The sequence below is a fragment of the Gasterosteus aculeatus genome, chromosome 8 (assembly GCF_964276395.1).
Source record: "Gasterosteus aculeatus chromosome 8, fGasAcu3.hap1.1, whole genome shotgun sequence".
In the NCBI taxonomy this organism is placed as follows: domain Eukaryota; kingdom Metazoa; phylum Chordata; class Actinopteri; order Perciformes; family Gasterosteidae; genus Gasterosteus; species Gasterosteus aculeatus.
The window spans coordinates 9,762,889-9,788,076 of record NC_135695.1 but is presented as its reverse complement, the minus strand read 5'-3'; the positions used below and the strand labels follow the sequence as shown (position 1 = coordinate 9,788,076).

The following is a 25,188-nucleotide window of genomic DNA, read 5'->3' as shown; positions in this document are numbered from 1 at the left end:
GTTTAAAGTAAACATCCAAACACCGTCACCTCACGTCATTGAGAGAACCGCTCTGAGGGGACACTAAAAAACAAAAACAAATCACAAAACACAATGCGGGGCAGCAGACTGGTGATGCTGGGGCTGGCGGGGGCACGCGCATGGCCAGAGGTTTGAGCTAAAGGCAGAGCGAGCCTGCTGCTGTTTCACGACTGGTAACCTGCTGCCCGCTGAGATCAAAAGAGATTCTCTCGGTGCTTTTCCTGCCAGTGTGCCGCAGAATGGGATCTGGCCTTTTGAAGAGCAGCGAGTGAAACATCTTGTTTCTGCACGAAATGTGATAAATACGCCAGCAATATCCCGCGGACATTTTTTATTTCACTATCTATGCTTGTTAGATCATCTCTCTGACATTTGTTGCTTGTAACCGGGTGCGGCGTAAGGCCCCTCGTTGAAAAGGTTGCCGCCCAGCGGATGTTAACGCGGATAGGTCACGTTATTTAATTTCATCCGCTAACTGGCACGACAGCATAAATCACCGGTGTCAATCACAGGGAAACGCGTCCGTCAAAACAGACTGTGAGACCGCTGACATATTGTGCAGCCAATGAATACAGCAAGGAATTGATACAAAGACCCGTGCCTGCCTGCTGTGGAGTGATTACCATCTGGACGGGCAGCCGTGGAGTTTAGACAGAAATTAGTTCCGTGCATGGACACGGTATTAGAACATTGGATTTCTGGTTTGTTCATGCATTGTATTAATGCCGGACTCGCCGTCCGCTGGAGGATTTGCAGCAAAATCACAAGCACGTTGATACATCTTTACCTGATTTTGTTTCTGCTTCCTAATCTCTAATTGCCTTTTGATTGTTGAACTCCACTATGAGTAACTCCTGAATTAAGTATTTCCAGTTAACCAAGCTTTTCTAGCTTTCTGTGTGGATTAGTGGAGTTTAGCTTTTCATTTTTTTTTAAAATATTTTGTCTGCAGCGCCTCGCACTCAAAGGCTCCAGTGATGAGTCAGGGGAAGATAATCATAGAGAAATCACAAAATACTCCAGTGGCAATTAACTTGTTCAATGTTGTTGGCAAAAGAGAAAGCAAATAGGAAACAAACATCCCATATCATAATATGTACAGACTCTTCAATATGAAGATGGATTCACAAAGCCCCGTTTTTATCTTGTCTCTCATCTGGATCCAGATGTTGATTCAGTCTCAACAGAAAAGGTCAGAAAAAACAGCGAAGCTCGTCACGGGCCTCAAGAAACACTTTTATATCAGCCTTTGTCTTCCACATGAGAGTCCGTTGAGTCAGTTCCCTCTTCACAGTAGCATGTGGTTGGTGAGATTTATCCTTAAATAAAAACCAGCCCATCAAATCAAACAGTCAGGATGGCGAAAACTGGTCCGTGGAATTCAACGATGGGAAGTATTTTACAGAGATTATTTTAGGGAGGGTTTGTAAGACCAGTCGCTAGTTTGTTTGTGTTGTTTTACAGCCACAAATCAATTCAGACAGAAATGCCTTCCTTCCATTTAGTTCAAATCAATTAGCTAAATGTTGTGAAAGAAGTGTGTCCGCGACCGGGTGAGTGCTGAGGCCGCACAGACGCACAAATGGCCGTAGCGACTGTTAAAAACAACGGCGGTTCAGATCTCCACCAGCGGCACATCGTTGAGGTGTATGGGGACAAAACAGAAACGGGCGGCCTGCTCGTTCAGACTGTCCACTTGTACATATTTCCCCGCTACACAGACTCAGTAGGAGACTGATCGTCGACGTTGTGCCTCATCGACTGAGCGCTGGTCAGGATTTTCTTCTGGTGTCCAGCTAGAGATACTCCAATCCTCTGAAGATCTCTGCAATAACACAGAAATATAAGATATAAGATTCCTTCATCCTCACAATGGTGGTTACCTGCAAGGGTGGGATGTGACACTAGTAAATCTCAAGTACACTAATCCATAGTGCTCATTTTGGAATAAAAAAAAGTACCTGTTGTTTAACTTCGCAGAGCAAGAACATGGTGGGTAATGATCATGTTGGCTTTGATAAATGATGACTAATAGTAACCTATCTTCAACTATCAGTATCTGCAGAGAAAACTACAATATTATAAAATATTTCACATAAGTGCCTCTCAAAGGTTTAATAGATTAAAAGGAGTGTGGAAATGTTATATTATTTCTTATTTAAATATTAGAGAATGAATATTCGGTCAAATATAATTTACTGATCAAATATATCGTCTGAGGGAATTTGCTTTTAAATACTATGAAAAAAACATTCCTGTCAGACTATATACTGCAGTAAGAATCTAAACCCTGCATAGCTGTGCCTCATCCATTAAAAACCTTTTAAACGCAGTTCAGTGGCACAGAGCCAATTGCTCTGTGGCTCTTTCTGCGGTCTCAACACTGGCATTATGGTAAAATATACTTAATTAATCCTCATGGGTAAAATCTCCCTATATGTTTGACCCAAACTGAAGTGCACACGGTCCACCAGCGCACCAGCTCCAGGACTGAGGTTGGTGTATCGTCCAAGGACAATAGCAGGAGCTAATGCTAATGTGCATATATACTTCTATGCTAAATGTATTAAGATAAAATGGCAGATGGTGAAAAGCTGATTTAAAACAGGAAAAAACCTTTAAAGAAACAACAGGATCACCTACAACAATTCTTATCATTTTAAAGCAATTTCAAATCCTTTCAAACAAATCAAATTATCATATCATGATGAAACAAAAAGAAAAAGGCTGCAGGAAGGTTTGATTGTTCAGAGACACATGAACCGCCAGCAAGCCGGCCGGCCGTCCTCTCAGTCGTTTGACTGTCGGTACACCGACTTGGCAGCTGAGCAGTCTGAAGGCAGACGCACAAAAAGAGCCAGTCAAACGGACGACTTACTCAGCTGTCATTTGTGTGACCAGCGGCAAAGAAGTGAAGCCTGAGCCCAGGAAGGAGTCCCGATACTGGGTCATCTTCAACGCAGCCAGCCAGTCTTCCACGGAGCTCACGCTGCTCAGGTCGGGACCCGCGCGGTCTAACAAGGCATGATGGGGAGGACTGCAGACAGCAGAAACGAGGACAGACGGGAGGGTGTTTAAAAAAGGCACTCAGTGTGTTTTCTATATGTAAACGCGTGCCTCCCCTCACCCTGGGGCGACGTTGTTGGTCCCGGCCTTGAGCGACGCAGGGTTGCGTATCATTTTGTCCAACATGCTGACAATATCGGGGAATTTGGGCCGTGCGTTCCTGTCCTTCTGCCAGCAGTCCAGCATGAGCTGGTGCAGCACGACCGGACAGTCCATGGGAGCTGGGAGCCTGAAGTCCTGCTCGATGGCATTTATCACCTGGGACACAGCGAGAGAGGGCAGCGGGGTCGTCAAACACAGGACTACAAATCCAGGCTAGTAATAGGAAACTGTTCGTGGTTACAAGAAAGGTTATTGCAAAAAGATTTGGAGAAAAATAAGATAAGGATTGACATACTTTTGAGATTAATTGGAAAAATGCATGGTGCTGATCTGGGATGCTGAATAAGTTGAGACCTGCTCTCTCGCTCGTTGTTTCGGGGACATTACATTTGTCTCTCCGATTTTCATTTGTAACTTCATATTAGCCAAAAAGAGTTCAGATTACTTTCTTCCAGCATCTTTGTGATTTTAGAAGGTGTGTTTTTACAGAGAATTCCAGCTTTAATTAAACTACAAAAAAGATGGATAAGTAACAACGATTCAATTTCCATCCGAGAGCTTCTTTCCGACACAGCGTGCAGCTGCACAGTATCAGAGATATTCATCGCTAAGCAGCAGTGATGCCTGCTGCAGTCTCTGATGTTGAGGGAGGTATTTTCACACTGAGGAGCTTCTGATTTCCTTATGAGAAAACACAGATATTGAGTTTTGTCAAGGCTTCTCTGAAGAAAGAAAATGTTGTATTGCAGAGAAGTAGTGCTAAATGCGCCAGCATACCTCTGAGTGTGAAATGTAATTATCCAAAACATGATAGCATTTAAAATCTCCTTTAACTGAAAGAGTAACTAGCTCCAACAAAATCAAGGAAAGCGGAATATTTGTTATCATTATCTTAAGGCATCATTTGGATATCTTTTTAAATGTCATCCCAATTCGAAATATGCTATTTGTAATGTATTAAACCAAATGTTTTATTTACCTGAGTGGCCTTGCTTATAACATATTTCTGTCTTTGTAAAGACTATAGATAAAATGTGTCATTTTTTCTTCTCCTGAACCTCCACACTTTGTTCTTCAGAGGCCCAAGAAAAATTTCAAAGCATCGGGAGAAACTGCATCATGAATAGTGCACAGTTCAAGCAAATTAGTTTCAGGTCAACGCATTCAAGTGTTCCGTCTGCCGGTTTATAACCTCCCATTGCCCGGCTGGTGCCCTGTGTGTTTCTCCATCACCTGCAAACATGCCCATTACTCTTCATTTAGCCAAACTGAAGCAGTGCTCTCTATTTGTCTTCTAAGCTGTTGCACTGTGCCTTTAGCTTTGGTGCCTTTGATACATTTTTAAAGACGGATTCTGCCTTTAACAAAGCAGATGTGCCATAAAATTCCTTGAAATAACACTTCCCATAAATTTAGAGTTACCGGGCCGTGTCAGTGTAAGCCGACCTAGCAGCACGCTGACAGAATGCGGCGCGGCGCAGGGGATTTGTCTGCTAGCTGACTGAACTCTACTTGACCCCGACACACTTCTCAGGCTTTGTGCCGCATAAATTCTCTCTAAGCACCGCTGTCAATCAAAATAGCAGCGAGTGTAGTAAAACATCACAGGTTTCTTTCATGATTAATTCATGTCGAACACAGCACCTGTGGTGGCTTCGGCTGACAACTTCACCATTCTTTGAAATCCTGTATGTGTGTGTGTGTGTGGGCCGTGATTCATGTCTGCCTGCATGTGTGGGGTTCAGCTGAATGTGTAGTATGTGTGGGCTCAGGATGTGAGGTTCATGCATAGTTAAAATACCCCAGCAGACCCTCGTTAGCTATAGTGGTAACACACACGTTCCCCATCATTATACCCTGTGTGTGCCATTAAAAAGCTGTCCCTGTCATTAGAGTGACGCTCTGTCATTACTGCTGCATGGACCGCTTCTATTCCGGAGGAGGAACCATAGGTGAATGAAAGGTGAGGCTGCGAGGGAGGAGGTGTCGAGAGACGGCAGGGGGGAGGTGGTGTAGATGCTAATGCGGGGAAATAGTTGTCGGATATCAAGAAATGGGGGGGGGGATTTATTATTATTATTATGTCTTAGTTAAAAATAATTTTCCTCATCAATCTGAGGGCTAAAAGTCCAGGTTAATGAGGTCGGGGAAACATGGCTGCAGAGCTTCTCCCAGTCTAAAGATGTTACTACTTGGAAAGGTAAAATGGCTCCTCTGACTATTCTCCAAGTGAGCTGTTCAGCAATGTCTTCGTAGAATTTCTCCAAACACCAAATCTATTTTGAAGTTTGAATTCAAGAAAAACTTGAAGAGGCTTGTAAAATCCTCCGCCTTGTCTGTGTAGTTTCAGAAAGCAAGAATTGAGATTTAGAGCCTCGGTGCTTTGAAGTGGGGTTCAGTGCCAAAACTAACTAAAGTCTCAGTATCACATTTCTTCTCGGAATAGAATGCTAAGAATAAAAAATGTCAGCAGTGTGATCTAACGGAACCTCCTTTTTAATGGACTGTACGGGTATCCCTTTTAGCTTTAAGCAGTAAAACTACAGCTCAGCCTGAAGCGTGGACGAGAGTGTTTTTTTGAGATAAATGAAATGCCAATCATTGCAAGCCCAAACAGCACCTGGATAAATGAAACCTCAAGCCACTTAATAACGTCCTTGATGCCAACAAACAGAAAGAAAAAAAAAAAAGGTATCCAAATGCTGCAGTAAATTGATCGTACTGTGAAGGTAATTGGAATGTTGTCACAAAATGAGATATTCACTGGAGAAAAGATCCGCTGGAAAAAACAAATCCTTAGGGTCTCATGTTCCAGGAAACCAACATTTCTGTGACACTCAAATTGATGCCCTCATTTCCCGTGTTTTCCAGGAACATCAGACACCCCGCTGTGAGAGACGGCAAAAGAAACAAACACGTACGCCCCCCCGACCCGAACCCACCACACACTCTACAGCGGCAACAAAGGGGTAAACGTAAACAAACATATGCAGTTATAGAAAACCAAGGAGAACAAAGAAAACAAGGCAAAGTCTGGTATAGTGAGGAACTATACAATTTTGGGTGAGATAGATGAAAAAAATTTAGATGGTTCTGCTGGACAAAGATACTCTATTTATATACTATTATATCAATTAGAGTTAAATAATTCTTACACATTTTTAAGATCAAACAAAAACCTTGCACGTCACCAGCCTTTAAGAACATGGCTCTGTTCACTTTCTGACTCAATTCTCTCTCTCGCAGTGACTCACATCTTGGTTGCTCATGTCCCAGTAAGGCCTCTCGCCGAATGACATCACCTCCCAGGTCACGATCCCGTAACTCCAGACATCTGACGCCGAGGTAAACTTCCTGTAGGCGATTGCCTCCGGAGCCGTCCACCTCACGGGGATTTTACCTCCCTTGAGATAAAGAGCAGAGGAGACGGTAAGATGGAAGATGAGAAATAATGTTAACTACCACTCTGGATGTGCACATGCATCACGCCGTACCGATGTGTTAATGCCTCCCGCGAGACAATTACATTGTTCTAATGAGCAGGAACTACTACGGGCTTGTTTTAGTGATGTAACGGTCCAGCCTTTTACATAGTTAAACTAAATTAACATATGAACAAGAAGGGAGTTGTCCATTTATAGCCTGTTCCCTGTGTGTGAGGGAGTCCTCACCAGGGAGCTGGTGTAGGTGGGGTCAGAGGTGTCTTCCTCCAGGTATCGGGACAATCCAAAGTCAGACACCTTACACACCAGGTTACTGTTGACCAGGATGTTCCGAGCGGCCAGGTCCCGGTGAACATAACTCATTTCCGCAAGGTACCTGTAACATTAAAAGGGATTTATTGTTTGGACAGATATCCAATGTTGTCATCCATCACACGCTGCCCGGTCTACAAAAATAAGCAAATGAGACTCATCACTTCAAGCCAGGCATAGGATTTAATGTCTGTGTACATGTACGCGTTTGGGTGGTACCACAGCGAGATACTCGCAATAAAACACGGATAGGATCTATTGAGCGTGTAAGATTGTGCCTTTTGTGTGCATATGTGTGAGCAGTGTTTATATGTGTTAAGCCAGTAATTTGTGGTACTCTTTAATAAATAAATGGACTTATGTTTATGTGTGTGTGTGTGTGTTGGAAATAAGTGGTTTCTGCCAATATACCAGACCATATTCTATATCAATACTTGAAATATTTATATCAAGTCTATTTAAAAACCCTAAATTATACCGCAGCTACTTTGAAAGTCTTTATCTGTGAACGCCAACATGAAAACACTTTGGCCAATTCAATGTAATGTACAGTGTACTGCACCCCAGTACTGTGTTTATCTCATTACTAGACTTCATTGGGTTCTGGCATATTGCATAAAAATAGAACATTTAATAGTCTTTACACAGAACCCTCTTCCATGGGGTCACTGCCTCATAACTAACCTGGTAGCGCTGTAGCTATTTTAAAAAAAGGGATCATATCTGCATTGAATCCAATGTTTCAATACACCAGAGGACTTTAGTCGGTCCCTGATAGATCATCTTGTCTAAAAAATACAGGAATAAAACAAAGAAAGCTCACAGCATGATGTACGTGACCCTCGCAATCACAAAGTAAAGCAAACATCAGGAAAACTTGAAGCTATGGCGTTCTACCAACAAGAAGATAATCTCCTGCCACCAACCAGGACCAAGGTATCCTCAATCATAGCGACTAAAACCTGATAAATATTAAGACATATTTTCTCAAGTCGACGTTCACAAATGGGCTTCAACAATTTCTAAGTGCGTGTGTGTGTGTGTGTGTGTGTGTGTGTGTGTGTGTACCTCATCCCAGAGGCAATGCCCCTCAGCATACCAACAAGCTGGATCACTGGAAACTGCCCATCATTTTGCTGGAAAACCATTAAATTAATTAATGTATTATTTATTAAAATAAATATTTGTTTTTCCCCCAAATATATTCACATCCAATATCACCACAGGAGTTATAACTACGGTAACAGTTTTGGGAGAAAAAAAGTAGGCTTTTTTTCCAAACCGATTGACAGTTACATGTTACATAGAAATCAAGTGTGCGGATTGATGATGATGTTGAAATGGGAGTTTTAAAGTTTTAACTTTAATTTACGCTACGAGACCAACTTTAATTTACCAGCATTTATCATCAGTAGGCCCTCAGGATGCTGAAAAGTGCACAGTGTCTGAAACCTCCTGTCTCTAAAATTTACATTTAAATTTAAATTTAAAAACTGGAGGGAGATGTTCTTCTTTCCTGTGACACCGGACTCTTTTCAACTGTTTATCAGACCGCAAATCACCTTCCACCTCACTGCCTGCTGCTGGGAAGCTGCTTCGACTGCCACGAACTGCCACCAAGGCATCATTAGTCCCAAATAGCAGTTTTAATATTAGAAATCTCCTTGCAAGATTATTAAGAGTCGGGGGACGGCCAACCATGAAACGCTGATTTTTACTAATTGTATGAGAAATGTCTCAAAATTAAGATTGAGCAGGTGTTTCATCAGGGTGCGGTCATATACGTTAGTTTATAGCTTAAAATCACATAGAGGAATAAGTATGCAGTTGCTCTTGAATAATGCCGTTTTATTTCAGTCAGCCATAATATGTTTTTTAGGCTGGAATTATTAAACACTTTAATAACATTTATAGATGGACTCTCATTGTCCTAAAGATGTAGAGTATTTGATATGATGTAAAAATATTTAATTCTATGATTTGAATAATTTAAATCAGATGTTCAAGACATTTAGAGAATAATTAAACATCTAACAAATCCTTTTTGCAAATATCTTCTCAATTTACACCAGCAAAAATAACATTTCTAGAACTGAATACTGTAAATCAACAGCACCCTTTTGAGGAGCTGGGGGCCAGAAAGTCTCTTATAAAGTCTCTGCTGGCATTTTTGCAGTTGAAAGTGTGTGCACCTTTTAATTCACTTTGTGCATCAAACCTTCCCTTGGATGCTCTTCTAGCCTAATCCTCTGCAGCCAAAACCACACACACACACACAAACACACACACGGTCATTGATCCTCTGGGTCATGTGTCTGCAAGATGGTCACGCTAGGACAGCAATACCACTGAGATCGATCACTTTGTGTGTGTGTGTGTGTGTGTGTGTGTGTGTGTGCGTGAGTCAAAAGGGGTCACGCTGTGAGAACCAAACATCAAAGATTTTCTCTCTCGGTCTTTACGTCTCGAAAAATAAAGGGCACGATCAAAGAGAGGAACAGACCGACTGACAGACATCCTCGCTGGGTGAGGAGGGGAAGAAGAGCAGGAAGTTGCTTCTGTCTTTGAGTCCCATTCTTGAAAAACTCTCCTTTCTCCACCTATATAGCCGTAAGGACATCTTTGCATTTGGACAATTTTGGCGGATTTTGGACTGAAGAAAAGTGCGTAAATAGACACTGCAGGCAAAGAAACCAACACCTACGTGGTATAATAACATCTCTCATTTCATCTCTTTCCTTTTATCCGGAGTCGGGTCGCGACCGCGGATAATCTTATCTATACTATTTTGCAAATATTATATTCTATATGTCAAGTTTGTCATGAATATAACAACATTCTAATATCATTTGACTCAACAGCTTCAGATTGCGATTAAGTGGTCCCACCTACTGATACAATGTCAAACTGCTTAAAAGGCTTCACACTGTAAACAGTCAAAGTGCTGCTTCATAAAATCACAAACTAATCTCAGCCGTGGATGGAGACATCGGGTTGAGAATCTAAACTGTGTTTGGTGTCCTTGTAGCAGTAGAGTGGATATTTCTTCACTTACTCTGAATCTGGCAACACTTAACGTTACGGTAAATTGTAATAAATAGTATAGTGTTAAAACATTGAAGTCATTTACCCTGAGAAACGAGTCAAGTGCTCCGTTCTCCATGAACTCTGTGATGATCATGGTGGGCCTGCTCTTGGTGACGACGCCCTCCAGTCGGATGATGTTCGGTTGGTCAAACTGGCCCATGATTGACGCCTCGGACAGGAAGTCCCTCCTCTGCCTCTCAGAGTAACCAACCTTCAGGGTCTTGATGGCCACGAGAATTTCTTTTTTCCCAACAGGCTTCAGGCGACCTCGGTACACCTCCCCAAACTCACCTGCAGAAGAAGAAACCATTATATGAGTTATGAGTTGAATAGAAGAATTAGAGTTTATGTTTTACATTCATCAAAATGCAGAACAGGCAAACAAGATAAAAAGGACGCTGTCATTATGAGTGCAGAGGGACTCGTCTCCTTCACAGCACACCTTAAGTTCCCCCTCGTAATTTAAACAAAGGAAGGAGAGCGACCTCACTGATAAAGAGACAACAGTGTCTGTCCGTGTGTCCCAGTTCATTTATCGTGTTCAGCTCCCTGTTGTCTTCCAATTACATTATTGAGATGTAATAGGACATCATGGAATGTCACAAGTTTTCATTTGGATCTGTCAGGTGCAAAAAAAAGAAGAAGATATTCTTGAAGTGTCTTTTCTTAATGCTTGCTCTGTGCATTGCTCTGACGTTTTTTGTTAAAAGTTCAAAGATTGGCCTTGAACCTGTTGAATGTACGGACAATTTCCTACAGTGCCGGAGGCACAGATACCTTTTGTCACAATAAATGCAGCAATATGCTGCTCGGGGACGTGAAAATTGAACATCACTTCAAAATAAAAGTTGTCATCTCAGAGATATAAATCATGTGTGAATTATACATTGGCTGACAAGCAGTGTCGTCCCGTCTCACTGTGATCTCTGCTCCACATCTCACTGCTCATTAAAATCGCTCCATTGTCACTGTTGTAAACCAGCAGAAGTGGAGATGGATGGAGGGAAAAGAAGGAGGAGAATTGAAAGAGGGGGTCGGGGGGGAAGGGGGGGGAGGAGGGATGCAGTTTGAAGAAATGAAAGCATGGAAATGAGACAGAATTGATAGTGGGGGAGAAAAGGGACAGAAGTGTGGACTGAGAAGAAGAGAGGCGCGATCAGGTGACATCTCTATTCCTCTTTTTCTAAAACACGAGGTGGTCATGGGGAAGATGGAGCGTCACAGTAATTAGTTACGGTGTTATTCCAAAACCTGGTCTTCTATCTTCTGCACTTCTAAATACAGTAGTAAGTAAATTAACCGGCCTGCAGGGAAGATGTTATGGTTTGTTTCTTTTGTAAATTGAAGGGGTTTAAGGCTTGACTTTTTTATGAGGGACCTTTACGAGTGACGGTTATAAGGAACGAGAACAAGAGAGGAGTGTTTTTACAGAGCGAGAGAGAAAGTGAGGTGAGATATTTTCATCTTCTCCTCAGGGTGCCTTCCCCTTTAATCTTTCCTATCCAATCTGTTGTTCTGCTTTTTCTACCCCTTTGGTTCTTTGTTTTAGCATTTCTCTACATGCAAATTAACTCTAAAACTCCACGGGGCAGAAGGAGTTATGAAAATAAGAGGAAGCATAAAATAAATACAGAAAGTAAAAGTTGGGGGGGGGGGGGGGATTTGTAGGGAAGTGGGTATATTTGTACTTTCTACCTCAGCCCAAGCGCAGTAATTCAACAGCTTATGGGCCCCAAGTCCACATCTCATATCACCCTGTTGATATTTTCTTCCCCCTACCCGTTGTTTTCATCCCTCCTCTGTCACCTCTGGCTGAGGTGAGAAACCTTCCCCTGAGAGAAATAAAGCGAGAAACGGAGGGATTACGGAAAGCTTCTCAGGAGCGGCTTAACAGACCAAAGCCGAAAGCACATACTCTGAATGTGGTTCATGACCTTTAGCACCCGGAGCTCCAGCGCTATTTGTGTTTGATTGGTTTGGATCCAAAAAAAAGTTTTTATTTAACAGGAGGATAACAACAAAAACATTGCCCCATCGATTGTGCATTGAGAGATAATAAATTGTTTATCAGCTAAAAGAAGCGAAGCGGTCGAAATACAAAATTTGAATGCACTGCAGACAATGTCATTTTGTGTACAATTTTGAAATTTTTACCCTGTGGGTGAAGGTGGGACAGTTTCCGAGCACCAGAGTCCCTTCAGAAAATCTCTATTTTTACTGCGGCCTGAGTCTGCCGCTCCGCTCCAGTCGGTCCTGGTTCTCCGGTGCCTCCCTGCCCTCCAGCTCGGTCCATCAATGCCGTCCTGGGCAATTAGTATTTAATTGGGACTCGCTCATAACCAGATAGTTCCTCTCAAATAACTTTGATTGAATTAATTCTAATTTACTCATGAACATGTGACGTAAAAAACTAAAATAGTGAATTAGATTTTAATAAAAGAACTCTACAAGATGAGGTCCTAATACAGCTCCCACTGGAGCTTCACGTTTTAAAATCATCCAAGAAGCAAGGTTTATCTAGTATTTTATATTCCTGACAGATATTTTTCCTACATTAAGTACACGGTACTGAGAGATCAGTGGTAAAAGAAGGTATTTCACTTTTCATCTTAGCAACTTTAAAATACATCTATATATTTGGTCCCTTATTAGCTCATCTGAAAGCTAAAACTCCCTCCAAAAAGGATGCTCTGGGACTTTTCGCTTCCAAATATCTCCATTTGCCCAACTTCACACAGCATTTTTGTAGTTTAGATCAGATAGCCAAAGAGAATGCGCGAAAGCAGTTCTAATTTATTCTTGTGAAAGTTTTCAGCATGAATAAAACATTTCTCCTGACTTCAAAGGAAAGAAATAAAGCAAAATAATAAACTGACATTGCATGTTTTCACATCTTTTCATTGACACAAATTGCTGGCACGGTGGAATAAATTGATTAATTTAGTGTAGACGATCTGCTATTTCATGTGCCGGTTGGTTTCATTAGAGGAAACCAGGGTTCTCTTTTCCTAAATGTCTCTTTAAAGCCGTATATATGAACTCGAATCTCGTAAATCTTATGTTTATCTTATTCTTGAACAAAAGCGCTTCTTAAAATGAACTCAAAGTAATGATAGACCCGAACAGGAGTATTCATGGATTTGAATTTCGGGAATAGTTGATGGAAACAACAGCGAGAAATGAAGGGTCAAGCCGAGGGTCACAAGACACAAAGCATGTGGAAATCTCTACCTGATCCAATGACTTCCTCTATTTTGACGCAGGAGGGGTCGATTTCCTTGGCAAATTCCCGAACAGCCTCGTTGGGATCCTCGTAGGTGAAGGGGTCGATGTAGATCTTGACCCCTGGCGAACTATGACCCTCAGACAGGGTGGGAAAGGTCACTGTGGGGGTGGTGCCACTGAACATGTCAGGCCTCAGAGTCACCTCTGCGGAGGGAGGCACAAAGTGTAAATACAAGCGCTCTTTTAGAGGTGAGGCGCATTCAAAGGCCTCGGCGGCGGACGTACCTCCTCCTGCGTTGTACTGCTGCAGCTTGTCAGCGTACACACTCTCCTTACACTGCCTCCTCCTGCAGAGGCAAGCAGGTAGAAATGTTAGGGATGCCAACAGGTTGCGCTTTATCTGGTAGGTCATGAGGTCACATAATCTACAAGAGATAAATAACAATGGCAATGATCCATGTTGTGGACAATATAACTCGTGACTCAAGGCGCACTTACTCCGCTTTTATGGGGAAGGCTCAGTTATAAACTGTTTACTATAGTATGTAACTTCACATGGTAACAGATGGTCATATTTTAGTGCGCTGGGGCTTCTACATCTGTCATCCCGTTACTGTGCTTTCAGCCTTATGAAGTGAGGTTGAAAAAGCTTTTCAAAAAATACCAACTTTACCAATTTATGTAAACGAATGATGGGTGCTTCATTCTTTAGGGTTCCTACTACTGTGCTCACTGTGTCACTGTGACCATGAACGGTGAATTGAAAGGAGCCACTGATGATGTTATTCGTAACGCCTGTGCTTTTCCCTTCGTGACAATGGAAACGTCTGCTGACACGTTGTTGGGGTCGTGTCCACAATGCAAATAGCCACAATTTCACCACATTTATTATTTTTTAACGCGTGGCTCTTTGTGTGCAGGTGTGTCACTGCGTTACCTGGTACAGATGATGGCAATGGCCACCAATGAGACGATACACACTCCGGCCACTAAGGAGCCTGCAATCAGGGAGAGCTGCTGCCCCAGCTCGGACTTATACTCATCTGTGGAAACACACACAGACACACAACCAACCACACGCATTATTTTTTTAGCCTCTCTTACGTAAACACAACTCTGCATTTCTGGAATGTAAAATATGCAGTTTCTCTCTCTTTTCTCCAACACACGTTAATTAGCAACAACGTGGCTCATTTTACAAGACGGCAACACAGAAATTCATGCACGCGCAAAGTAGGGCAGAATTTGAATACTTCACCACCAGGTTTTCACATTTTAGATTCCTCCTCTCCGTCCTGCACTCTATTTAATCCCCACCACAAAACCCCTTACAACACAAACACACACAGACACACACTCCGGCTTCCCACCGGCCCACCTTACCGTCGGTGAGCGTTTGGAAGAGCATTTCCTTGCTGTAGGCTCCGTAGCCGGCCACGGTGCGCGCCCTCACCTGGACCACGTAGCCCGTCCCCAACTTCAGACCCTCCAGAACCACACTGGGCGTTTTGCTCTGGACCACTGAGCTGTTCTGCACTGACGACAGGGACTGCAGGGGAGGTTGAGAGAGGGATGAAAATGTTCCACCGCAAGACCAGACAGACCACAACACTTCACACGAACTCTGTTTTGGCCTTCAGGTAAAACAAGATTCATTATAAAAACATAGTTTATTCATTCATCAACAATGCCAGAATCTATCACATTTTATGAAAAGAAAATCAGTCTGAATACCCTCAATTCAATTATCCACCCGTCCATTTGTCTCTGTCTATCAATTCACACCTGAAGGGTCCTTTTCACACTTCTGGTTATTGTCTGTCTATAAGCACAATGGCTTTCATTTTTCCACATTGAGATACTGTATCTACCTTCACACCGATACAATGGAGGACAAAGGAATTTTGTTTGTGGCAAATCGAAATATTGTCCCAGTTACTCAAACTAATCCACAGACCTCATTATCTTCCACTGAGAACCGTGCAGATTATCCAGATTGACCCGGTCATGTTTTCCAAATCACATTTTTTTTAGTATTTTGAGTAAGACAAAAGAATATATTTGAACCCAGCATACTGGGGTGCGGCAGAAGTTTGAAGAAGGGACAAGTCTCTAAATGCAATGTAATGTAACACCATTGAAATATGTCTCATTTATTAGTCCTGGCTGCCTAAAGTTTGAACTCTGTTGCACATCTGCTCACATCCAGCACCACTGATGGGTGTAGCCAGAAGATTGCCACAGATCTGCAACCACATCCCATCATTTCACAGTGCACGGACATGTGCATGAGTAAACTTCTATAAGTTGAGAACTTTCCTCCATCTTGATCAGATCAGATTTGACAAAGTGATAATTCCTCAGGTAGATTTAGCATCAGACTTATCAGGCCTATCTCATATGGCTTTATACTGCCTCTCAACAATTTGTTTCAGATAGAAAAAAAGGTTCATACTGCATCGAAACTGTCCAGAAGGAACGACAGATATGGTATGGTGATGGCATGAAAGGGACGGGGGAGGGAATCGTGCCGCGAGGATGAAGGAGGTGGAGGGGTCGACGGGAGAGCAAAGAGGAGAGATGAAGAGGCGGAGAGCTCCGGAGGGAGGGAGCCTAAAGAAAATGAGCATTGTGGAATGAGAGCAATAGATGAATACAAAGGGGTTAAAGAGGATTGAGTTTTCATTATTGTTATCATTATAATTCTTAATAACAACCTCCCTTAATCTTCGTAAACAAATTGTTGTTCTTTTTTCCCCCTTTGTTGTTGTTGCTGGGGGCTAGATTTTTGTAAATATTAAGATCAAGATTTCATGTATTAGTGTTATCTATAAAATCTTAATACACTGTATTGGACATCATTTTACTGCACCATGAAGTCCCCACTGTCATAATTAGGACAAAGTGCACAGGGATAATTTTTTGCCATTTAAGACCTGGGAGATAATAATGAAGTTATATTTGGATGTGGCCACAGAAATTGGGGTATTGTGTTGGAGTGCGATTCGGATTTGGAGGTTTGTGATCATGTGTGTGTGTGTGCGTGTGTGTGAGAGTGAGAGTAGGGAGGGGGAATTCTACGCTTGCCACATTAAAAAGGTTAGAGGGCAACCCATCTGGGAAGGTCTGGGAGCCAGAGATAAGTAGTGGGGGGAAATTGTGCCATATCAAATTTACAACATTAAAACCTCATTATCTATTGAGTGGCTATGAGGGGAGGGAGGAGGTGAGAGACGGATGGAGGAGTTGGAGGGAAGGCAGGTGGAGAACATTATCAGAAAAAAGGAGATACAGTACAGCTGTCTGGTAAAACGCTCTCTGCTTTTCAAACTACTCCCCAAGGAATTCTACACTTGGAGACGTCAGCTAAAATTAGTCCCTTTTGGTGTTTAGCTCGTATTCCTCCCTTCTTAAGATCTGTATCAAGGAAGAAGAATGAAAAGAAGAAACTCTTAAATAATTGAACTGCCCGCTTTTGATTATGTGTCTTTATTGCCTCCAATGTTCGATGATGTTGAAGCAAAGGCAGCGTGGTTAAGACCGGCTTACAGTGGAGTCGCTGCCCGGATTTTGGCGTGTTTTTATCTGCGACAGTCACAGTCTGACTGTCAAAGATAAAAACACGCCAAAGTGCAGTTCTCCTCACTCTGTCCTGAACTCCAACTCTAACTCCCTCTAATTGCTCACCGCGAGGCACAGTGTCAACTTTCTCCTTTCCTCTCTCTGCTACCCGCAGTCGATGCCTGGGACAAACTGTGCAAAGCAGTCAGACCAACGGCAGGTGCAGCCCCCCTGTCCCCCCCATCAACTAGCTAGCATCGAGCTTTTCTCGATGCGTTCCTATAAAATGTCCTTCAGATTCCTTAACAGCCGTAGCATAATATTAATGTTTGACTGATGTTTCTATCCAACAGCTGCACTTTAAAAAAGCTCTGCAATGTGAGTGGTGATGGAGAGCAGTTATCTGGCTGTGTTTTCATGTTGACACGATGTCATAACGTCATCAGGTGCAGTCAAAAGGTTATTTACAATGTTGCAAGGACCTCAAATTGTGCTTTTTTGTTTGCCTGATGTTCCACTATGTGGTCCGGAAAATTTTCGCTTTTTGCCAAAGTGGCTTTTACTGTGCATCATTATTGGGGCCCTTGTGTTTTTGTAGAAACCAGTGTTGGCGGTTGGTAAGAGAGACTGTGGTTTCTGCCAACAAAGACCCTTTGCACAAGTGCCAACCTTCCACCTTGGCTTCTTTGAAAGGTTTTGCAACCACAGTATACAATAGTATACAATAAGGGTCAAACATTTGAAGGATACAAATACTACACTCGTCATCCTTAATGTTTATAACAGTTGTAATAAAGCATTACCTGATTTGGCTGAAAAAGCATCATTATACATAAGGGAAAACCTTTTTAGAAGTAGTGAAATAACTGTTATTTATCTATAGGATATGAATATTAATACTTAGCCGAACCAAGAAAAGCATCCAATAATGCAACAGACAAAAAAACAACGGACACTCTTGCTTTCCCTTGTGCAGCACAGTGATATGTGGCTATAAACTACAATATGTTTGCTGTTAAATTGGAATCTGTGAGAAAGCCCTCTGGAGTGAAAGACTGTGGCTGAGCATTAGCATGAGAGGGAATAGACAAGAAAGAGTTCACAACAGTCTTGAGCCTTTACAGCTTGCGGTTATGATAGAATCTAAGAAATTTAGTGAGTTATGGAAGCATCAGCTCGCTGACATAATGTGTTAAAAGGGAAATAAATGAGCACAGGGAATAGCAGTGAAGAAATGACATGCATGGAGGCACTTTTGGTGCACCTCACAGAATCCCATGTAGGTACTTTGCTCTTCGTTTTCAAACTGTCTGTGGTGAAAGTCCATCTGTTTTTGCAGCTGTTGGCTCAGCTCCAGAAAAGACGAGGATATTCTATGTTTTGGGTAAAAGAGAGGAGCTTTCACTTCAACTTTCAGTCTCCGAAATACACCGTTTCCTATTGACTAAATCACGAAAAGGACAATATCTTTGTCGGGAGTTTTTTTGTCTCTGTTCTGAAGCAGCACTAATAATGGGAAAGCAATCGGGCCGTGACCCTTTCACCCCTCACACAGCGGCCCCAGGATTGGCATTATTTATGCACGCTATCTTATGCTAAAGCACTGCTGAAGGCTTTGGTCCGACAGTCTAACAAAGCAGAGGGGTAGAGACTACGTTTTCCATTGTATCCAATTACATTTGTTCTTTGGTCTTCTTGCCTTCCAGCTTGGGGATAAAAAAAAGAAAAATAGATCTTCCAGGGCCCCTTAAGGTGTTGTTATGCACAGCAAAAATTGGGAGTAGCTCAATCATCCTATTCACTGTTTATTCTCCTTTGCAAAACACTGAAAACAAGCCCTTCGAGATGGGGCGAGGCGCTCAGACACCTGGAAGGAGATCAGAGCGCCGCCGCTGTTCCTTCACATTTAAAAAGGAGCTGTTGAGGTGGTTTGGCAGCCGTTGAGGAGGCCTCTCGGAAGCCTCCAAACTGGAACACCCCCCGGGAAGACTCAAAACACGCTAAAGGCATTTCATATCTCATCTAACTTTGGAAAGCCTCTGGATCATCCAGGAGGAGCTGAAATACATATCTGGGAGAGGGGAGGGGAGGGGAGGGTCTAGATCACGTCAACCAGCCCGGAGAAGCAGAGCGAAATTGTCCAGGGTGAGTTATCTCTATGGTGGGAAACAGATAACAGATAACTTCTTCAAACTTTGGTATACAGACATAATGACACTCTTTGACCATCAGTAAGTTTTCGACTTGGAAAACGTTTACGATTAAAATTCAACACTTAAAAATCCAATGAAGCCTTGAGTGTAGAATGAAAGGAAGTCTGTGTTCCTCCAATTGCAAAACAATAATTGCTTCTTAGAATCAGGTCTTGGGAAAAAAATGTTAATTTGGAATGAGACAGCCCGATTAAAGGAAGATTTAATAAATACATGTGTTCCGAACACCTGCTCTGCATTGCTAATGCAAAAGAGAATACAACTAATCATTTTGTCCGTCTATTGCTTCCCTTCCACCTCAGCAGCTTGAGACGAACCGATCCTCAACATTTAAGGGCGGATAAATGGTTGGTTTCCTGGAGAGATGTGCTGCTCTCTGTGGTTCCATATACTGTATAAGGTAACTATTAACCAATCGTTGGTTGTGATTCATCCGACGCAAAGTGAGATACCAACGTCATCATATTGAGTTGAAGGCTGCATTAACAGTGAGCTAAAGAGATGACTAAAGGAAATCTCACACAACAAACAATGCAGCAATATTAGCAGAAGACAAACATGTCAACATTCCTCACCATGGACTTTGAAATATGTGAAAACATCATCACGAACAAGACTTATATGTATTTATAAAGGCAAAAAAACATATTTGATCTCCTGCAGTCATCGACACACCTAATAATGCCGAGGAAGATGGAAATAGAAGTAAATGCTGTTGGATTTTATGTTTGTCTATATTGTTGCCCACAACAGTTGCCTTTTTTCTTTTCTTTGTCTGGTGATTACAGTGTGGCCTTTACAAGTCACACAAGATGAGTTAGTTATATACCAATATAATGGTTTTAATTAGATCAACCAGAGCCCACAGATAGTTCAATTTCAATGTCATGCCATGTTACAGCTCATGAGACTATGGCCATTCAAACTGCATCAGTACATGAGAGAGATACACGCGATCAATAAATAAATACATTTTTATTTCAGTATTTAGTTGGTCTTGCAGTTCACAGAATCACACTGTAGCTAGTTATTAATGAATATATTGCATGACTAGGATCAGTTATTAATGTGTGTTGGAATAAAGAGAGGCTCTCCATCACTGCAAAACCCAGTATTAGCATGACTGCAGGCCCTGTGAAATGCATTGATCAACCCAGACCCATGAGGAAATTATATTGTATAAAAGATTATACATAAACCGCCCTTTTCAATAAACATTGAGCAGAAGTGAAGTTAAAAATAGATGAAATAACTGGAATTAAAAATCTAGGAAATATGTACCCGCCTTCAGCTTCATTACAAATCATGCCATGTCTATGTGGAGCAGCATTCCCCACATTCAGCCTGTAATCAAGTAATAAAAATAGTAAAATGGATATTGTATCAGTTATTACTTGTGCTATGTCATCAATAATATATATAGATTTACAAGCGAATTAATTGATACATTTTCCCGTTTTTCTGAACATGCAAAATGAACTTCTGTGATCTATTAGACCAAGCGAGAGAGTATGCAGGCGGTTTGATTTCCAAAGTTATTCAAAAGTATTGACGCGTTAAGACTGTTTCTCAGAGAGTTCTGATAACAGATGACTTCGATGTATTTGACATTGATACATCTTTTGTATTGACTCTAATGGATTATTGTCTGTGACCACCAAAAAGGCATGCAGACAGAAAAACACTCAGACATTTATCATCCCACCCTACCTTGTCAAAGTATCGTATCTCGTAGTCGAGGATAATTCCGTTGGGCTGCTCGGGCGGTGGCCATGACAACGAGAAACTGCGGCTCGTTGAGCTCACTTGGTGCATTATTGGAACTACTGAGGGAGCTGTTAGAAAAACACGCGGAAGTACACACAATCAATTATCTAGTTACAAGATTTGCAAGCATGCTTGAACTCCATAAATATTGTAATGTTGCCAATATTGGCAGCACTTGCCACTGATTGGAAATCAAGAGTTATTACACATTTTCACCCATCATTTTAGGAACCAGTAGCTCTTTGTCATAATGTAATTCATGGGTTTTGCTTCACAGAAAAAAAACACATATGTTGGTCAAAGATTTAAAAAAAACTTGATTAATCAGATGATTTTTCAGCGATTAATCGCATTTTGCACACAATTCAATAATACATAAAAAACTAGGGTAAGTAATGTTTTCAGAACAATAGAAGAGGCACTTTCGGAGCAACACCAAGAAAACATACAGTATATCCATCTGTTTTCTTGTTGTTTCTGCACAGGTACCAGAAGAAACATGTACAACAGGTGTTTTGTTGAGTACTAAAGGATAGTAACAGTGGTAAAAGAAATGTGCGGCCCGGGGACAATAGATCATGTTGTGATTAGGCATGAGCCTCCCCTCAAGCAGAGGGGATACAGGCGAGAATATAAGAACAGAGAGAAAAAGAGAGAAGCAGAGGGAAAACAGGAAAACAGGAGGAACGCTGTGGATGTGTAGGCATGACAGATAAGGGGTGAGAGATAGAGAGACAGAGGGAGAACGATGACACCCTCATATCATGTTTCATGAATTAAAAAGCTGTAGCTCAATTTCATTTATCCCCCTTGACATCCCTCCCTTGCATAATCCACTGTGCCCCAGGGTTTGCCCACACACACACACACACACACACACACACACACACACACACACACACACACACACACACACACACACACACACACAGCGTTTGCACTCTCCACTCACCGGCCTGATTGGTTGTAATGTTGATTGACAGTTGCTGGGCGGGATAAGGGCTCTTGTTGGACACTCCGTTTACTGCCTGTGGAGCAAAAAGTGTAATGGTTTAGGTTTTCGACCCTTCAAACATTAACTGCCATATTTTCCGTTCGGCCTGTGAAGCATCCTGGTCTCACACAGCCTATTTGTCCCTTACAATGTTGAAAGTGGCCAACATGACACTCAGTATTCTCAGTAATTCTATAAACAAAAGGCACTTGATTTCAGACATATATGGACGAGAGAATGAGTCTCATTTCTAACTGATTTTATGAGCTGGGGGAACTCGATTGTTGCGACGGCCTTTCATTCCAGGACCCCAACAGCCTGAAAAATGTCCAATTTGACCCAAAGTCCATTCGTGAGACAGCCTGTCATCCTGAAATTGAAAGGACATTGTTCAGGAGACTCATCGCTAACAAACAGTACATGGTCATTTTGAGGAAGAATGAGATTGTTTAACTGCATCAATTTTGCTTTTGTTGCCTTCTTTTTGGTAAAACAGGAATTTGGTCCAGTTGGATCTTTTTTGTTTCGTTTGAAAATAATGGGCTGTCCAAACAATAGCGTGGTACTGTTAATGGATATTAAATAAGGACATATTATGGAATTCTGCTGAACGGTTAAAAGGTTAAAGGGTTAAGCTACGTGTCCCATACAAAATGAGACACTTCATCAGTTGATGATACATGACACGGAAATAAATAAACACCATTTTTCATTTTCACTTTAAAGCTAGTTCAATCTACAATTATAAGTATGATAAGGAAATACTTTCTTATGTGTTATTATTGATATTTCAATATTTAGTTTAAACACAAATACTTGGTTATGGTTCCTGTATTGTTAAAGAACAGAACACACTGATACTGCTGAGCTAGGATTACACAATCAATGTTAAGGGGAGGGATTTAACAAAAACGACATTTAACAGCAACAATTAGGTGGTTTCAATTTCAGTGTTTAAGTCTCGAAACTGTAACGTGTCATTGTGTGTCTCATCCTGCCAACACAAAGACACAATTAACAGGTTCCAAGTGCATTTTAAAGAGCACCTAATTAGCCGCCTCATATGGTTTGTCATGAGCTTACTTAATCATTTTGATGGCCAAAACAGTGTTTTCGGTCCGGGCAAATCCTTGAACAATGACATGATAATTAGTTAGGCTTAATCCGAGCTCCGATTCCATTTTGTTTCTTTCTCCATTCACATTTCATTTTCTGCTTTTCCTTTTCCTGAGATTCTGAGGATTCTCAAATATCACATTTGCCAATATGAAAACGTCTTCCACTACTCACTATTTCCAGGATAGAAACACAGAACAGATAACCAACTGTAACTAATTTGGCAGGTCAAAGTCTTCAGTGGTTGGTACAGTGGTTGATGCCACCATTGCTTTTGTCTGTTGTCAGTGCTTTCAACTGATGGGTAATTACATTTTGGATGGATATCTCCTTTGGTATTCAAATGTGTCTTTAATAGCGTCTGCTTTTATTTTGAACATTCAATGACAAGCTATACTCACTATCTGGATGTTTTAAGTCCTTCATCCATACATCATCATTATTAATCCACTTGTTCCACAACGGTATATAGGTGATCATAGATCAGCTGATCTATTACCTTCAAAAATAATTGTTTATATAAAATCGGTCCATTAAACTTTAAAAATGTTTGGCCACATTTAGATTTGAAGGATATGAGAGATTTCACAATCCAGTACTGAATGGGGGAAGTAAAGAAACATGCGGGGTAACATATGACCTTGATTTGGACATCCAGCCTTGAAACGGCCGCCAATAACTGAAGATTAAAGGTCCACCGGTGCACTGGCTTTATATTGCATTAGAGTGGCCTTGATGGTTGAAAGTACGTATTATAACTCAAAGCTGTACATAAAAAGCCTCCATGCCAGCAAGCAGCTACTGTATGTAGCCTGAACAGCATGCAAGTGGAATAAATGCAGCCTGAGGAAGGAGCTGGTCTCACGGGACGGACAAACCTGTATTTCGAAGGTGTACGATGTGTGGGCTCGCAACTTGCTGATCTCCACCTTGGTGTCCTTTAGCCCTTGCTTGCCGGACACGAATGCCACGCCGTCGTCACACGGCTGACACGCCCGGCGCTCGCTGCTGTGGCACCGGCGGCACACGACGTTGTACGACAGGTCGTCACGGTACCCGATATCCCGTGGTGGGTGCCACTCCAGCTGCACCGACGTCTGGTTGACAACTGAGACCACGTTGCGAGGAGCTGATGGGACACCTGGAGAAAGATGATTGACAACAGTCAGAATCTGTCAGCTTTATCACTGCTCCACACCTGGATGCAACCAAACCTCATTACAATAAACTCGAAAGAAAATAATTATTTTTTCCATTAAGAAGTCCCCACTAATGGCTTACATATGGATACTATGTTTAACTATCACAAGATACATTACGGCTAATCGAGCTGATGCACACCCAACAAAAAAATAATTTTGTAAATACTTTGTTAAAGCAGCGATGGTTAATCCTACATGACCGTCCAAGATATATCAAAACTATATATACGGCATGGTGATTTCTTTCTACGTCGCCATGGCCTAATCAATGTTGTGTATTTGTGGGACCTTTAAATCCAATTCGACAGGATTATATTCTGCATTTTACTGCCGACAGTGCTACACATCGAGGCCAAGGGGTGCCCACACTTTTTCAGCTCGCGAGCTACTTTTTCAAATCAACCAAGTCAAGCAATCTTTTACTTTACTGACAGTCGGTGCTGCAAGAATTCAGCAGGTAGGCTCAAGATACACACATACGCATCCAAAAGATACGTTGGAACAAGAAATTAAACATTGTAATTCATTGTAATCATATTCACAATCGACACAGACGTTCCCTAAATCTTTCTTTTTGATGTGAGTGAATACAGAATATATATGGATATTTTGCAACACACTCAGAGATGCACACACTTGTCTCCTCTGTACCCATGTTGTAACATAGTCAGTCAATAATCTAAATTCGGAGAACGATTTTGGATCAGGCAGCTATTTGCACACTCGGCCATCTCCGTGATCAGATTACATTTTTTCATTTCTTACCAAAAAAAAATTCAAGCTCCCTTATGATGAAAGTTTCCCTTATCTTCTCTAGTGCTTATCTTCGAAAGAAAAGTGTGACTCAATAAAATAAACAAATTGTTAAACAACAAAATCCATTTAATGTTCCTTCTTTAGTATACTGCAATACATGATCAGTGCAGACAGTATTGATAAACTCCAACACTCGGTATTCACAGTCATAATTACAACATGTTTTCGGGATACCTTGTACATAATCTCCTGGCAGAATGTTGAAATGAAAAACGGATACATAATGATCCGCCCATGAATGAACAAGAGCTTTTTTTATAGCC

At 41.7% G+C, this 25,188-nt stretch overlaps 1 protein-coding gene across 1 annotated transcript in view; it reads right to left on the bottom strand.

The window, feature by feature from the left end:
• Positions 1 to 940: 940 nt before the first annotated feature.
• The window catches only part of LOC120823753 (ephrin type-B receptor 1), a 53,838-nt gene continuing 29,590 nt past the window's right edge, over positions 941 to 25,188 (bottom strand). The window contains exons 7-20 of the mRNA XM_040184019.2: positions 23,786 to 24,048; positions 21,750 to 21,825; positions 20,741 to 20,865; positions 14,640 to 14,805; positions 14,194 to 14,299; positions 13,542 to 13,603; positions 13,263 to 13,460; positions 10,075 to 10,322; positions 8,013 to 8,080; positions 6,861 to 7,008; positions 6,444 to 6,593; positions 3,149 to 3,345; positions 2,900 to 3,058; positions 941 to 1,846 (exon numbers count right to left, since the gene is read on the bottom strand). Of these exons, the coding sequence (XP_040039953.2) occupies positions 1,735 to 1,846; positions 2,900 to 3,058; positions 3,149 to 3,345; positions 6,444 to 6,593; positions 6,861 to 7,008; positions 8,013 to 8,080; positions 10,075 to 10,322; positions 13,263 to 13,460; positions 13,542 to 13,603; positions 14,194 to 14,299; positions 14,640 to 14,805; positions 20,741 to 20,865; positions 21,750 to 21,825; positions 23,786 to 24,048 (2,078 nt within the window). The 3' untranslated portion in view covers positions 941 to 1,734. The remainder of the gene's footprint in view (positions 1,847 to 2,899; positions 3,059 to 3,148; positions 3,346 to 6,443; positions 6,594 to 6,860; positions 7,009 to 8,012; positions 8,081 to 10,074; positions 10,323 to 13,262; positions 13,461 to 13,541; positions 13,604 to 14,193; positions 14,300 to 14,639; positions 14,806 to 20,740; positions 20,866 to 21,749; positions 21,826 to 23,785; positions 24,049 to 25,188) is intronic.